The 15,311-nt window shown below is 49.9% G+C and overlaps 3 protein-coding genes across 6 annotated transcripts in view; 2 read left to right on the forward strand and 1 right to left on the reverse strand.

The window, feature by feature from the left end:
* The window catches only part of RAD54L (RAD54 like), a 19,543-nt gene extending 15,432 nt beyond the window's left edge, over positions 1-4,111 (forward strand). Inside the window, exons 15-18 of the mRNA XM_065657154.1 lie at positions 302-380; positions 488-667; positions 2,126-2,289; positions 3,104-4,111. Coding sequence (XP_065513226.1) covers positions 302-380; positions 488-667; positions 2,126-2,289; positions 3,104-3,305 — 625 coding nt within the window. The 3' untranslated portion in view covers positions 3,306-4,111. The remainder of the gene's footprint in view (positions 1-301; positions 381-487; positions 668-2,125; positions 2,290-3,103) is intronic.
* Positions 4,013-13,538, reverse strand: LRRC41 (leucine rich repeat containing 41). Of its 2 annotated transcripts, XM_065657152.1 has the most exons (10): positions 13,400-13,538; positions 13,227-13,313; positions 12,607-12,677; positions 10,138-11,299; positions 9,471-9,716; positions 8,109-8,273; positions 7,673-7,771; positions 7,067-7,189; positions 6,145-6,220; positions 4,013-4,929 (listed from the first exon to the last, which is right to left on the reverse strand). In XM_065657152.1, exons 1-10 carry the CDS (start codon positions 13,485-13,487, stop codon positions 4,695-4,697), a joined length of 2,352 nt encoding a protein of 783 aa, XP_065513224.1. In that variant the 5' UTR covers positions 13,488-13,538; the 3' UTR covers positions 4,013-4,694. The 2 variants fall into 2 exon arrangements, with proteins under 2 accessions (XP_065513224.1, XP_065513225.1); XM_065657153.1 differs by lacking the exon at positions 13,400-13,538 and having other exon boundaries at positions 12,851-13,307.
* A 322-nt stretch (positions 13,539-13,860) lies between these two features.
* Positions 13,861-15,248, forward strand: LOC136001957 (cytochrome b-c1 complex subunit 6, mitochondrial). Of its 3 annotated transcripts, none has more exons than XM_065656723.1 (4): positions 13,861-13,963; positions 14,057-14,086; positions 14,352-14,513; positions 14,988-15,248. In XM_065656723.1, exons 1-4 carry the CDS (start codon positions 13,922-13,924, stop codon positions 15,018-15,020), a joined length of 267 nt encoding a protein of 88 aa, XP_065512795.1. In that variant the 5' UTR covers positions 13,861-13,921; the 3' UTR covers positions 15,021-15,248. The 3 variants fall into 3 exon arrangements, with proteins under 3 accessions (XP_065512795.1, XP_065512797.1, XP_065512796.1); XM_065656724.1 differs by having other exon boundaries at positions 13,864-13,963; positions 14,060-14,086; XM_065656725.1 differs by lacking the exon at positions 14,057-14,086 and having other exon boundaries at positions 13,863-13,963.
* The last annotated feature ends 63 nt before the right edge of the window (positions 15,249-15,311 follow it).

Here is a 15,311-nt window from a genome sequence, read left to right on the forward strand (position 1 = left end):
CCTCCAGACTGTACTTGCAGTCTACACTGTAAAAGAAACTGGCTATTTTTAAAGTTTCTATCAGCAGGAGCCTCTGAGATCTGTTTCTTACTTCAGATGTTCCTGAATTGGAACTAATGTGACTTGTGCTTTGGCTTCTGGGATCACTCAGCAGAAAAGCTCTGATCCTCTGCAAAGGCTCCTAAAGCCCAGACCCTTGTTACAGACCCTTTCACTTATTTGTGAAAGACTTTTTTCTCTTTCAAGTAGGATGTTCTAAAGGTTGCAGCAATCTGATTGTAGCAAATACTGTATGTTCTAGGTATTTATATGTCCGGCTGGACGGCACCATGTCCATTAAAAAGAGAGCAAAGATTGTGGAGCGATTCAACAGCCCCTCGGTAAGTAGAACCTGCCAGATGCGAGCAGCTCTCCTGCCAGTTTGGAATGCTGTGAGTAGAAGGATGGCTGCTGCAGTTTTTTAATCCAAATCTGCCTTTTTCCACAGAGCCCTGAGTTTATCTTCATGTTAAGCAGCAAAGCAGGTGGCTGCGGTTTGAATTTAATCGGGGCTAACAGGCTGGTTATGTTCGACCCAGACTGGAATCCAGCTAATGATGAGCAGGCCATGGCTCGTGTGTGGCGGGATGGCCAGAAGAAGACATGCTACATCTACCGACTGCTTTCCGTGAGTTTTACTCCTCTCACCTCCTTAAGTCTGAGTTCTTGCTGCCAGCCGAGACTGCAGCTGCTGTGACTGGGACCAGAAGGGGAAGAACCCTTTTGTGTCGGTGACCAGAATTGATTGGAACTTAATTGCTTCCTACCCTCGGATGTGTTGCTGTAGGAAGCCATGAAGGTTCAAGCTGGAGGGTCATTACTGCAGGCCTTGGTTTCTAATGGTGACTGGCTTCTGAGAATAAACAGCTGCAGCTTTCTAGATAAGATGCTGCTTTGAAGTCATTTAGGCATCTGACTTCTTTAATTTCATGGGATGTCTGATGCCAAAGTTGCTGTTTTTCAGTCTAGCTGCAGTCTGTTTTGGTTGGGTGTACGTGTACTTAATAAACAGCAAGTACATTCCCAGAATTACAGCAGCTTTTGGAATGGGGCTACCAGTTAGCAGGTGGAGTAGCTGCTCTGTAAAGGAAAAGCATGAAAGAGACTGGTCTTTTCAGGCTGCTGTAACACATTATCCAGCAGTACCAGTAGTGGTTGGTGCTCAGAAGTGTCCCCTCTCTGCCCTTGTTCACCTTCACCTCTCAATATTTCAGACTGTGGGCTTTTTGTTTTGGTTTGTATTTTTTGTTGTGGTGGTTTTGTTTGGTCTTGGTTGTTTGGTGTGTGGGTTTTTTTTTTTTTTTTTTTGTAAGCTTGTCTTCCTTGAGCAATTATTACTTTACTTTGACAAAACAGATGTTCTTTGCCCATCTCTTCCTTATTGTGTTCCACTTTTTCTCTGACCTGGCTGCACCTGGAAGCATGGAGGTCCTTGGCTTTTAGAACTAGCAAACCAGCCTGCAAATCATGACTGATCACCCCTCTCCTTTCTATTACATTTGTTTACAAAACAGACATTTTGCTCTTAAGATTTTTGCCTTACAAAAGTAGCATACTGGGCTTTCTGCACATTTGTTCTAGAAGTAGTCATCTCCCTCCAGACAGCAGATGTGATTGATCTGTGTGTGGGTGAACCAGCAAATACTGCTGATGGTTCTTTTGCTGTTTGGTGTGTTATGTGGGTTGCGGAGGGGTTTTTTGTTTGTTATTGGGTTTTGTTTGTTTTTTGCTGGGGAGTGGCTGTAGCTGCTCAGGTCTTTTCCCTTCCTTCCCATCAGCCCAACCTGGTGTGGTGTGTGAGCTCCAGCCACAAGTGGCAGCTCCACCTCCTTCTTCTCCATATCTCCATTGGATCCACTTCCGTAGCCACAGTGAAAGACAAGAGCAGCAATGTTGGGTTAGATCTGCAACCAAACAGGACATGGCTGGAGCCCAGTAAAACCTGCCTGTCATGTGTACTGGTTTGGCAAGGCACTGCACGGTCCTGACATCCTACTGCCGTTTGATCTGTGACACTTTTGCAACACAGTGCTCCTGTAACACCCATGTCCCAACTGTGCTTCATCTCTGACTCTTTCTCCTCTAGACAGGGACGATAGAGGAGAAGATATTCCAACGCCAGACCCACAAGAAGGCCCTCAGCAGCTGCGTGGTGGATGAAGAGCAGGATGTAGAAAGGCACTTCTCACTTGGGGAGCTGAAGGAGCTCTTCACATTGAATGAGACCACCACCAGTGACACCCATGACAAGTGAGTATACTGAATGAGTGGATGGAGTCAGGAATAAAAAATACACACTCCACAGTTTGGTCTATTGATTCAGGGGCTCCTCAGGCAGCAGGAGGAGGCTCAGAGAGGAAGGCCCTCAACTGTCTCTGCTTCTGAAGCTGATAACCATCTGGAGATGAGCACTTCTTGCTGTCCTCCCTTTTTGTTGTCTTAGAAAAGCTGTGTTCACTGCACAAGTGAGCGAACTGTCTTGTTGCTGCTTGTGTTTGGAAATGAAGAGATCCATTATCAGAGCTGTTCCAATTGTTGGAGCCCAACTTGGTCCTTCCTTGCCACTGGTGGTTTGTGATCTCCAAATGCTGAGCTGCTGTCACTGCCAGGGCTACTCCATCTGCTAAGAATTCATGAGGCCAACCCAAGTGCTCTTCTGGGGACTAAAAGAAACTGTTTCTCCATTGTCTGCCCTTTTCCTCAAGCCCTGAGACCTATGGTATTGCAGCCATCAGAAAGAAGACAGGGAGTGCAGGAAAATGCCTCACACTGAAAGTTAAGACTTAGTTCAGGCAAGAAGTGAAGGTATCTTGTCTGCATGGCAACAAGCCTTACTGGCCAGACTGGGTTCTCAAAACTTGTGGGAGTCGTTCCTTACCTGTCGCACATGCCAGAAGCTGGTTTTGTGTTTAAATGAAACATGGTAGCAATTAATCCTGTCTGAAAATCCACTTGCCAGTGTTGCAGTGGAGTTAATCCACCTTACTGGTCTGCACTTTTAAATAACCCATATGCTAAAGCAGTGGAGGAGCCTCACACTGATCTTGCACTGACTCTGTTCCAGGATCAAGTGTCGTCGCTGTGTGAATGGCCACCAGGTGCGGCCGCCTCCAGAAGGCTCCGACTGCACCTCTGACCTCTCCCAGTGGAACCACTGTGCTGACAAGCGGGGCCTGCAGGACTCCGTGCTGAAGGCTGCCTGGGACGCCGCTGTCACCTTCACTTTTCATCATCACTCCCACGAGGAGCAGCGAGGGATTCCCTAACAGGTTACTGTCCCCTGTGGGGGCAAGGGCAGGCTGCTGTGGCAGCCCACCCCACTTCAATCCCTTTCAAGGAAAGGGGCAGTAGAAGTCAACATGCTGGGTTGTTTTGTCACTGTGGAATAGCAGAACCTGTGGTTTCCAAGAGAGTGGAAGGCCCTTGGTGCTGTTCAGTCTATTGCAACAGAAAGGAGTCTGTGGCTTTTTTTCTGCTGTTGTATTTATTGTGTGCCTGAAAAGCAGCCCTTTTGCAACTGAGAATAACTGGAACTTGTGTGCTTGATCAGATTCAGCACTGGTTCTTGTGCTGTTGGTGTCTGTGCCTTCTACTCAGCCAAGTTTTGTCTTCAGGTTTAAATTAAGCCTGCAGTGTTATAGCCCTTGATGTGCACAGTTGTGTTGTTTTCCTTGACAGCTATGGCTTACAGCTGCTGAGCAGAAACTTGCAGGATCCATTTCTGTTGTGAAATGTGAACCTTGCTGATTACTCAGGAACAAGAGGATTTGTACAAGGGAACAAAATTTCAGCGTGTATGTTGAACATCTAGCCTGAAAAATCATGCAGGCAGTAAGAAATCAGGCTCTGTTAAGGTATCTCCATTTCTAAACTCACTTGCTTTGCTATGGGCAGGATCCCCTGGTCCAGTAGAGTGTTTTAATTAGATCATATTGCAAGCCAGTAATAAAATCCACACTGGTACATTATGGGTCTTAATTTTATTTTTATTATTAAAAGTGTTACTAAAAGAATAAACTATTCAAAACCTCTGTAAAATTACTGCAGATATGGGAGTGGGGCAACATGACTGCAAATAAACAGCAGGCTACTTGGTATGTTTTTTTTTTAAAGTCAGATTTTCCAAATGCAAAAGGTCAAGGCTGGGGATTTTTTTTAGCTTTTCTACTCACTTTAAGTGGAGGGAGGAGTTCTTATTTGACAGATCACAGAATGGTTGAAGTTTGGAAGGGACCTCAAGGTCGTATTGTCCAGTGCCCCTGCTCAAAAGCAAGGTAACCTAGAGCTGGTTTCTGAGTCTCTCCAACAATAGAGATGATTATTGATGTTGGCTGAAACAACATGAAATTTGTAACACCCCCTAGTGAAATAAATAACTGCTTGCCCAGAGAGCTGCAGGAAGTTACATTAGCTCATTTGATACCTGTCCTACTTAAAACATTCAAAGTAAGAAGATGGTAGAGTTACATCACCTGGAAATACAGCTGTTGACCCACATGGTCCTGCATGTCACTTCACTGTGGGACCTCTTCACATAAATAGCAAAGTGACAAGAACAACTGTACCCTGCTTGAACCAGGTGCTATGAACTAAATCTTGCTGGCCAGGGACTGAACTGCTGAGGTTTAAGTGGTTTTCTCCCATTCCTGCATCCATCACATGACACTGATGTAGTCAGCAAAGGCCTGGGACGAGTCCCACGAGTCGCTGACTACAGTGCACACGGCTTTGAGACGCCGAAGCGCTTCTTGAGCTGTTTCAGCATCCTGGTCCAGCCAATTTTGGAAGAGACAGAGGTGCGTGAATTGAATCTGTCCCCCTCTCTGCTGGATGTGACCTTCCAGCTTCTTTGTGAACTCCAGGAGCCCATCAGGTTTGATGCAATTTGAGCTTTCCAAGAAAAGGAGGAGGAAAAAAAACCAAAAACGTCATTAAGTTCAGGCTATAATTTGAGCAGTTTAAATTACTGTTCCTTCTAGTAACTGCCAGTGCAGGTACTGGAGGAAGTTTCAATGCAAAGTACAACTTTCTTCAGCAGTACAAAGTGGGAATAGTCTTTTAACTTTGAAAAACCAAACTGAATCACAGTAATATGAAGGGCTGGAAGCTTTTTAAAGCTGAAGTGGTAACTACTGACATGTTAAACTCATTATCCTGGCCTCCTTAGTGCTGGCTTAAGTAGACCTAGCTGTAGCCTTAGAGTGGTGCCGGACCCAAGCTGCTGGCTGAGCAGTGCCAGGAGCACTTTGGTCTCACAGCAGCTCTCAACGCTCAGCTGCCCCTATTGGTCCCAGTGCAAGCCTGAGCAATAAGCGATCACGTATCTCTTCCATCTGAGAAAATCTCGAGAGCGCATGTCAGGTCCTGGTGTTTCTAGGAGATTAAAAGGTCATTTCCCCTGCATAGATGTGTAAATAAATACAAAGTTGCATGCTGTACTTAATCTTGTGAGAGTTACATAACAATCAGGATTCAAAGTTGCTGGAGGAGTGGCCATGGTTAAATAAATTGTCAAGCCTGTGTCCTCTCAGCAACCTGAGCCATTAAGATGTAAAGTGAGGTGGGAATCAAGCAAAACAGGCATTAGTATTGCAGAAATGCCACCCTCCACATGCTTCATGAAGGTCACTGCCTATCCTTACGGCCATTCAGGTTCATGAGAACAGCAGTTCAGGCTGAAGACCAAAGATGATTAAAGGATTGCAGGGGCATTCACAAGACTTGACAGGGGAACTGTCATGTTCTCTCCCTAGGCAGGGGGAACAGCTATTCATGCTGATATCAAAGAAAAAAAGGACCTAGGTATCTTACTTCTAACCTACAGCCCAGGAAGGGCTTGCAGCAGCCTCCCAAGGGAGCAGTAAACCAAAACTGCTTTTAAGATGGAGCTCGACTCATTGACAAAAGGGACCATGAGGTGCCTGAGAGATGCTGGAGGTCCCTGAGGTTGTATGTGCCCATTGTAGCATTCTCTAAGCTTTCCCTGGGCACACATTCCCTTCAGGAAGGAACAAAACCATGCTCAGGCTTCTCTTGCTGTCAGCCCAGTTCAGCTTTAGCCCTCCCAAAATGGAGAAATTCCGTGTGTTTAGAGCAGCAGAGTACCTGACATCCAGCCGGCAAAGGGAAGAGGAGGAATCTTCAGAGAAAACGTCTGCAAGGGCAACCAGCCTGTCATTCCCTACGAGGGGAGAAATGGAGGTGTTAGAAGCAAACTGGGAACTGTCTTAAATATTTAGATGGCCACGTGGCTCGGATAACAGCGCAGAAAGGAGGCTGCAAGCACATGTGCAGCACAAAGGGCTCATCTCTGCACCCACAGTTCATCACCCTTGGTGGCCTAAAGTGAGTTCACCCCCCTGAGCAGAGTATTCAGGGCACTGGAAACATTTGCTGATAGGGCAGCTTGTTTCACTAGAAAAATCCTGGGTTTGTTTGAGAAGTCAATATACAGCTTTGTTTTAAAAATAGCTAAACACACAAGGTTAAACACAAACCTTAGAAATTAAGTGTATTTCAGGTGATCCCAAGCTTTCCCTTTTAAATTCATTAAAATAACAAAATAGTATTCTGGATTTACCTGAAATTTATTTCTCAGGCATTTCGAATTGGCCTGTGATCCAAAAAGCCTGTCATTTCTGTAAATTCAGTTCTTCCCTTGTTCCCATCCCTCCAGTGGCTGCCAACAGCTTTTAAGGCACAAAATCCCCAAACAGGCAAAATCTGTGCCTCTGGATGAGAGGCAGTGCATCTGCTGCTGGATCTGTTACTGTTAAAGAGTCTGAAGCAGATCTGTGTTCAAATCTGGAGTCACGCTGATACTTGCATTTGCTGCAGAGAAAAACAACTGTAATGCCCCCACAGCAACTGAGCTCTTGGTACCTTGCTGAATGCAACTGAAATTGTGCATGTGTTAAATTCAGCAAGGAGGTCACCAACTAGCAATGGTCCTAACTCCAACCCTGAAGATATTTGCAAGAGAGCTGGTGTAAGGTCAAAGCCTCACAGCAACACCCACAATACACACCAAGGCGATTCCCAGGCAGTCTGAGGCTTGTCAAAGATGAATTTCTTTTCACTGCATTGATTATTTCTGACAAAAACTCAGCAGTAGAGCTTTCAAACAGCCGGCAGAAGGAAAATGTGATTTCTACAGAAGAAATGGATTGACAGTATGTTAGTACTCCCTGTGCGCTTCATTATTCTGTAATTACATCCTGCAGACAGCTCCAGCCCCTAATCCATGTGCAAGAACAAAGCTTCCCCAGCAGTGAATCGTGTACAACAGCACCACTGCTCTGTCACAGAGAGAGAGCAGAGATCCCACCCAAGGAAGTGGCTTTGTCAGATGACCCACTGAAAGGCTGATGTGCTCTGCAGGTTAAAAACCTTTGTTTTATAGCCAAGAATACAGACTTCTCAGCAGTACAAGCCAGCTTTGCAGCTGCTCCTCTCTCTGCCCTCCTGGCACAAAGAACCAGACTCGTTCCCACTCTGCCAATGGCTACAGATCTGCCCCCATGACATCTGACTAAACCTTGTACATCCGAAGATCATCTCTTAAACATCAGCTGGCCAAAAGCAGCCACCTGCAGCCGCTTTCCAGGCACCAGCACCCAGGAGTTTGCTGTACCTTGCAGGACAGGATCCTGAAGCAAAAGCAGAACTTCTTTCTGGTGCTGAGCCAGATTCACATCATAAAAGCCCATTTTCTTCAAATTTGGATTACACTCTAAAAGAAAAACAAGTTCTCAGATAACGTACTGTATGTCCTTCAGGTAAAAAGACCCTGACCCAGCTACCACCCAGAAACTGAGTTGGACTGCGGATAATTTGTGCTGGATTGTGGGTACCTAAAAAGGAACCATCCTGCAGTGCAGGATCATTCGCATGCTCAGCACAGAAAGTGGGATGGCTGACACCCATCTCCTTTTCTCAGGAGACTCTGAGGATGTCCACACTGAAGAAATGGACCTACCCAAGCTGGCATCATGCTCAAGGATGGAAGATGACAGCAAAGAAGCTGCTCTGTGCGTCGCAGCAATGCTACCTACAGGTCAGGAGAGTACCTCTGAGGGCCTCCAAAAGGAGCCCAAACTCCTGAGAACCAGGCAATGTGGCGCTCTCGAGGGACAACTGCTGGAGGGACTTGGACGCCTTGAGCACCGGCAGCAGGAACACGGTGTGCAAAGGTTCCCTGGGGAATCGGATCTCCAGCTGTTCCAGGCAGCTCTCTATGGGAAGAGAAAGAAACAACAATGAAAGAGTTTGGTCTGGAGTGCCCATCTTCAATGTAGCAGGCCCTAGAGCAGCAAGAAGTCTATGTCCCTGACATGACTCACTTAGGTTGGCAGAAAGTGCCTGTGTGACGTGCCCTGCCTCCCAGAGCTCTGTGACAACTCAGACCTGTGGTAATGTAAATCACTTCAGGCTCATTTCAGGACTCCTGCCAGACCTGCCAGGGCCACCTATTTCTCCTGTGGTGAAACAGTGCTTGAGAAAAGGTCACCCCTTATGCACGAAATAGTTGGTGTCTTCCCAGAGTGCAGCTCTTCACTGACCCCACTCAGGCTTTGTTTACTGCTTTTCTGGTCCTTCAAGGGCTAATAAGTGCAATGGGAGACCTGTGAGCTGAAAACGTGCTGCCGTAGCTCCCAGACTCTAATCCACGGGCTCAGGCAGTACTTTGCCATCACCTGTGGTATTGTGATGATCGGGAGATGCTTTCCCTCTGCTTAAGGGTCCAAGAATTGAAGCCTCACAGGCAATAGAATCATAGAATCATTTTTGTTGGAAGAGACCCTCAGGATCAAGCCCAACCATAACCTCACTCTGGCACTAAACCATGTCCCTAAGCACCACATCTACACATCTTTTAAACACCTCCAGGGATGGTGACTCAACCACTTCCCTGGGCAACCTGTTCCAATGCCTGACAACCCTTTCTGGGAAGAATTTTTTCCTAATATTCAATCTGAACCTCCCCTGGTGCAACTTGAGGCCATTTCCTCTCATCCTGTTGTTTGGGAGAAGAGATCAACACTCTCCATGCTACAACCTCCTTTCAGGTAGTTACACAGAGCAATAGGATGGACAGAGCAGAAACTCCGAACCAATTTACAGATCTGGTGAAATATGGTCCTCGTGGGCTGCGAGACAGTCGCTGCTGGCAGGTTATAACTGTTCTTGCACAAAGCTGACATTGCAGCAGGTTGGCATCCAACAATAAAAAGCTTTGCCCACGACTCAGGCTCCACAGAGCACATAATGGACTGGACATGACAAAGCACAACACCATCTGAATCAGAGAGGTGAGGCTGTAATTGCTAAATCACACACCACTGTAAGAGTGTAGAGTTCAAACCTGCGTGCCAAGCTTTTATGGCTCTGCCTGCTGTGTTCCTGGTCATCGCTCAGAATCTGTTTCCTACCTGGGATTTCTGCCTCGCTGCAGCTTGGATTCCCCTCTGGCCTCTTCCCCTCCAGCTGGATTTTGAGGTCGAAGCTGACTGAGAGCGTGTGGAGCCGGGGAAAGGCGCTCAGGATGCAGCAAACAAGCTCCACGCAGGGCAGGTGGGAGGACACGTCGCTGAGGCGCAGCACGCGGAGCTGGCAGTCTGAGTGGCGGGAGAGGGCCCGGAGCCCGGAGAGGATGCAGGAGATGTTTGCATCCAGGCCTGGAACAGCATTTGTACAGAAGCGTGTTAGCTGTGCCCCTACAGACACCCACCACAGGCAGCTGGAGCTGCACCAACAACCCAGCGACCTAAGTCAAAGCCTAAACTCACAGACTGCTTTATCCACACGTTCTTAAGCTAGGCTGTGTATTTGGGAGATGGAGATCTGGCTCTTCCCTTCACTCCCTCTGGGTGGCATTTAACCACAAGGCCAGGGGCTATTCTGGGGCAGAAGGGCCTCATTCTCTCCCTCAAACAAGTCTCACACTCATTAGACATCTCTAAAAATGCCATTCTCAGGATCGGGTGCCAAAACTCTTACAATGCCCATTCCAGTAAAAATAAAATCAGGGTAAGCCTGAGCAATAAGTCAGACCATGAGACCAAGGCTGGAGGGAAGCAACCCGTCCACATCACTAACCGTTGTAACACAGTACCAGGTTTTCCAGAGACACCCAGGAGCTCAGGAGGTTACTCAGAGTCCGCCATGTCTCCCCTGTCAAAGGAATGGAGAACAATTCCAGCGTGGACACGCTTCGGAAGCACTGAGCAGCTTTCAGAGAAAAGATCCCAGCAGATCCTCCTCTTTTCTTACAGCCAACATGGCCGGTGCACAGAGATCCTGGGGACAAACTAGTCCAGCTCTCAGCGTTTTCTCCCTCTGTGGTGCTGTTTTTGTCGAATAACCCTGAATGATCCTCTCTGGCAACAGTAAAAACAAAATCATACAGGTCTTCTGGGTCAGCATGTGGTCTCCTGCTTTGCCTGAGGCAGCGACGTTTCTTCCCTACTGCAGGTTTCAGCCGTCTACGTGTCTTTCGAAGAACACGCTGACAGGACAGCTGGTCCAAAATGCAACAAGAAGACCCTCCCTGAACGCCGGTGGCGTCACAGGGCACCTTGCTGCTTGCCTCCTCGCTCGCTGGGTTTTGCAGAGGACTTGTCGGTCCAGAGAGGACAGAGTTGAGGCCAGCGTCAGCCCGGCATCCATTCGTCTCTGTGCCAGCCTCCACCAGGGCCCCGGGGGATCTCCCCTGGTTCTTGCCATCGCATCTCTCCCTCTCATCGCAACGGCCCCACTCTGCTCGCTCATGTGGTGACTCCTGGCTTTGGGCTTTCTCCTCCTCCCTGCAAAAGCCACACGGGCTGCTGCGATAGGTGATGGCATTTCCCAAGCGGCAAAACCCAGCGCTCATGCTCAAAATGAGGACGAGAAGAACCGTGTCAGGAACAGGCCAGGAATACATGGACACCTGGCTGACAGAGCCATGGTGAATCAGCCGGTGGAGAAGTAAAACCAGCGAATGCCTGACAGACTGGTCGGAGGAGAGGAGGTGCTGGAACTTGAGGATCCGCAGGGAGCTAGCCAGGTTTTCCAGCACTTTCTGGTTGTGCTCAGCAGCGAGCTCCAGCGCACCCTGCAGCGTGTTGCAGAGGGTCAGCTGGGAAACATGCAGGGAGCTGTGGAGCAGTGGCGAAAAGTGAGGGTCGTTGAGACGCCAGTCAGAGGAAACATCCAAGACACCGTGAAGAACATTCGAGAAGAATGTTTCAAGGAACTTCTTCCTCCAACAGGTTATATTCTGCAATTAAAGTACCTTAGAGTCAATCACAGTTAAACCTACTCAAACAGGACCAAGTTAACAAAAAGTCAGCCACAACTTTTCTCATTAAGTTAAATTATTGCTACCTGCTAAACTAGTAAACATAGTGTCCAGAAAAACCTACTGCTAGCACAACTGAGACTACCTGCCTCGTTCTTAACATCCTTCCCTGTGGTACCTGTTGAAAAACTGAGTTACTCTCATCGCTGTCCCTTCATCCTGCTTTTGGCCTAATTAAAACATACTCAGTGGTCTGAAGCTCAGCTGTCTTTTTGCCTGTTAAAAACAACATCAGGAGTTTTCTTCCCAAGTGTCTATTTATAGGCCGTAATTAAGTTGGCTGTTAACTATTCCCTTGGGATGCTCAATCAATGGAGCTGCTTCAGTTTTCCTATGTAAGACCAGTCTTCCAAACTCACCGTCTTCTGTATTTTTCTAGCACTTCCTAAGACACTTTTTTTTTTTTCCAGCATAGGTGTAAGCAAGATATCTAACACTGTTTTTATCCTCCTAAGAGCCACATCTCTAAAGTGAGGATTTATTCTTTTGGCAAATTTGCTGTTGTGAGATGAAGGGTGTGGCTGTACATTCCAGTTCCCTTTACGAACCCCATTTCCCAAAATATTTGTCATTCCAGGGTCATGCCTTGGTCCTGAGCTCTATGAATACTTATAACCAAGTGCCAGCAATTGCTCAAATACTAGTTTTTATATTTTAATCCTGCTTTTGGAGGGGGATTTTTTTCCAAGTCACACACAGTGGTTTTTGCTTAATTGTAGTTCTGTACCTCAACTCTGAAAGAGGAAAAAAAATCAGCTGTAAGAACTGCCTCTTAGTTTTCCATATTTCATAAAGTTATTTATCTCTTAATGTTTTTCTTTCATGTCATACTAATCAAGATTCTTTTTTGAAGTTGATAGAAGTTCAAAGTTTCAAAGCAAAAGAAGCAGTACTGTTTTCTAGTAAACAGACGGGTACCTTTTGCTAACCTAGAGTAAGGTACAACATTAAGTTGACCAAAATATGCAGAAACTAAGAAATTACTTTAGCATGGAAGTATAGAGAATGACAGGGAAGTACAGAGAATGCTTTGCAGACTCTTAAGTCTTAATTACAGCTTTAACTGAGGCAAGTGCATTGTGACATTTTGTTATCCTAGACAAAAGCGCTGCTTATGACATATAGGGGCGACTTAAATGTATTCCATCCACGGAACACCATCGGGCTTCAAAACAAAGCCTCGCGGAAGAGACCTGTCCCTTCTCCCGCCGCCAGCGTCCCCTCACCTTTGCGTTGGGCGGCCTGGTCTTCATCACATCGTCCCACAGCTGGCGCCACACGGGCTGTGTTGAGAGGCCTGGGGAGGGAAAATCATCAACCGGGTGTGTTCACCGACTCCCCATCTGCTGCCCGGCCCCGGAGCGCTCCCCACGGAGCTCCCAGGGGTGCTGGGCAGGCAAGGGGCAGCTCTGGGGGACGCAGACCCAGAGGCAAAAGGATGGTGCTTTGCGGCAAGGGCCTGACCCCCACCTCTCAAGGGATGTGACTTTAAAAAATGGCAGGTTTTGCTGGTTCTCAAAAGGAGGAGAGTTACAGCCGGGCCTGCACTGCTGCGTGAACCTTCCTGGGTTCAGGAGAGGGCTGGAGAGTTTGCGGGCAGGGGCTGCTCTTGGGTACCCCCTGCTTTGGGGGTCTCACCCCTCCGGCCCGGGGCCCCCAGTTCCAGCCGGGAGAGGTTTGTTCCCCCTGCACGGGCTCCTCTCTCCATTTGGGTCCCTCCGGTGTCACCTCCCCAGGCCGGTGCATCCCCCGGTGTGGGGGGGGTTTGTCCACCCGCATTTTGGGGGCTCGTCCCTCCCGGCCGGAGACACCCCCGAAGCTTTGTCGCCGTTCCCGCCGGTGTCACCTGCTCTGCGGGCGGCGGCCTCGGCCCGTTCCAGGTGGAAGACGCTGAGGAGCGGCAGGAGCCCCCGCAGGAGGTGCCCGGGCAGCGCTGCGGAGAGCCAGAGGGAGACATGGCGGCGGGTGCGGGCACAGGCACAGCCCCGGCCCCTCCGCCCCGCGCCGCCCGCGCCTTACCCCAGACGTCCTGCTCCAGGGCCGCCATGCTGCGGCTCACCGCGGCCGCGCTCAGCGCCAACAGGCTGCGCGGCTCCTCCGCCGCCATCGCCCCCTCAGCGCCACCGCGCCGCCGCCATCCTGGGAAGGGACCCGGCCCCCCCGCCCCGGCGTGCCGCCGCCATCTTGGAGGAGGAACGAGCGGACCGCCATGTTGGGGAGGTCGCGTCGAAAAGCGTCCCCTTCCTAGGCGGCGCACGACAAGCCGGTAGCGGCAGCCACGCCGCGCCAGCTCCAAGGATGCGATCCCCGGTAAGAAGAGGGGGAAAAAAAAGCCGAGAACGGGGCGGTAGCCAGCTTGAGACGGTCACAAGCGCTGTCGTCGCTGGCCGCCATGTTTGGAAGGGAAGCGCCCAGGCCTGAAGCACCGCCCTCTGGGGGGCGGTCCCAGCGAGCTGCGTGCGCGCTTCCGCTTCCTGGGCGCGCAGCCACGCTTCCGGCGGGTGACCCTGGCGAGTCCTTCTGTGCAGCGGCAGCGGAGCGATGGGGCTGCGGGACCGCGTCGTGCACGCCGGGGAGCCGGAGGTGACGGCGCCGGGCTGGGCCGGGCCGGGCCGGGCCGGGCTGGCGGGTCGGTGGGTCGGTAACGGCTGTGCTTTCTTTTTTGTCTTTCCCCAGGAGGAGGAGGAGGAGGAGGAAGAGCTGGTGGTAAGACGCGGGGTGGCGGGCCCGGGCCGGCCCTGCCCGGGGCGCTGGTGGGGCCGCGGCGGGGGGCTCGGGGCCTTTCGGCGCTGACAGGCAGGTTGGCGGCGCTGGGGCCGCCGTCGCCGCTTTGTGCTGCGACCCAGAGCTCAGCGGGCAGGCGCCGCCGCCCGGCCCCGCTGTGGGTGTCCGGCCCGTGTTAAAGCTGGTGTTTCGGGGGGAAGCGGCGTGTCGGGGTGTCCCCGTTCTCACGGCAGCCCCGTCCCCGCAGGACCCCTTAACCACGGTGCGGGAGCACTGCGAGCAGCTGGAGGAATGCGTGAAGGCGCGGCAGCGGCTGGAGCTGTGCGACGCGCGGGTGTCCTCCCGGTCCCAGACGGAAGAGCAGTGCACGGAGGAGCTTTTTGATTTCCTGCACGCCAGGGACCACTGCGTAAGTGCAGCACCCGTGGGTGCAGCGTCCCTGCTGGTGCTGGGGGCAGGGCTGCCTTTAGCCGTGCACCTGAGAGCGCAGACAATTCAAGTGTGAGACGTGGTAGCTGCTCAGTCACAGTAAGCTCTGAGGAACGGTGAGCCTTGGTGCTTTTTCGTGTTAAATATTTGATTCTTCCTTATTACAACAGTTCTAGCTGGGATTCGGTAGGTCGTTAGACAATGAAACAAGTCGAACATTGTTTCTGCCCTGCAAATGGCACTTTGCTGTTTCAGTGTTGGTTTTGCCATTTTAAAGTCAAATCTTGTGAAACATTGTAAGAAATCTCAGCCTGCTAGTTTTCTTGAATGACTTGTTGCAGAACAATGAGAAGAGTGGAGGCTGGAGGGCCCAGAAAACCAAGTGATGGGAGGTAACACCCAGCTGATGTCCAGCCCTAAACTATGAGTTACTGAATGCTTTGCCTCTCCGCAGGTTGCTCACACACTCTTCAAGAAGCTGAAGTGAAGGCGGGTGTTATTGTCCACCAGCTCCCGCAGCCGGTGTCGGTGGTTCCTGGGCTCACGTACCGCTCCGTGCCTGTTCCTCGCCCGAGTATAAATGAAATGGTTTCTTCGCAGTGACCGACCGTTGGCGCATTGCCGTGTCTGTTCTTGTGGAAGACGCACATTCACGCAAAAACCACGTTGTGGTTCTGTAATTTTCCATATTAAACATTGAGTTCTCATGAAAATACCCTCCATTTATGTGCTAGCTCTCTTGCTTCTGACTTATACTGGGTTAAGATGAAATTAGTGT

The sequence above is a fragment of the Caloenas nicobarica genome, chromosome Z (assembly GCF_036013445.1).
Source record: "Caloenas nicobarica isolate bCalNic1 chromosome Z, bCalNic1.hap1, whole genome shotgun sequence".
NCBI lineage: Eukaryota > Metazoa > Chordata > Aves > Columbiformes > Columbidae > Caloenas > Caloenas nicobarica.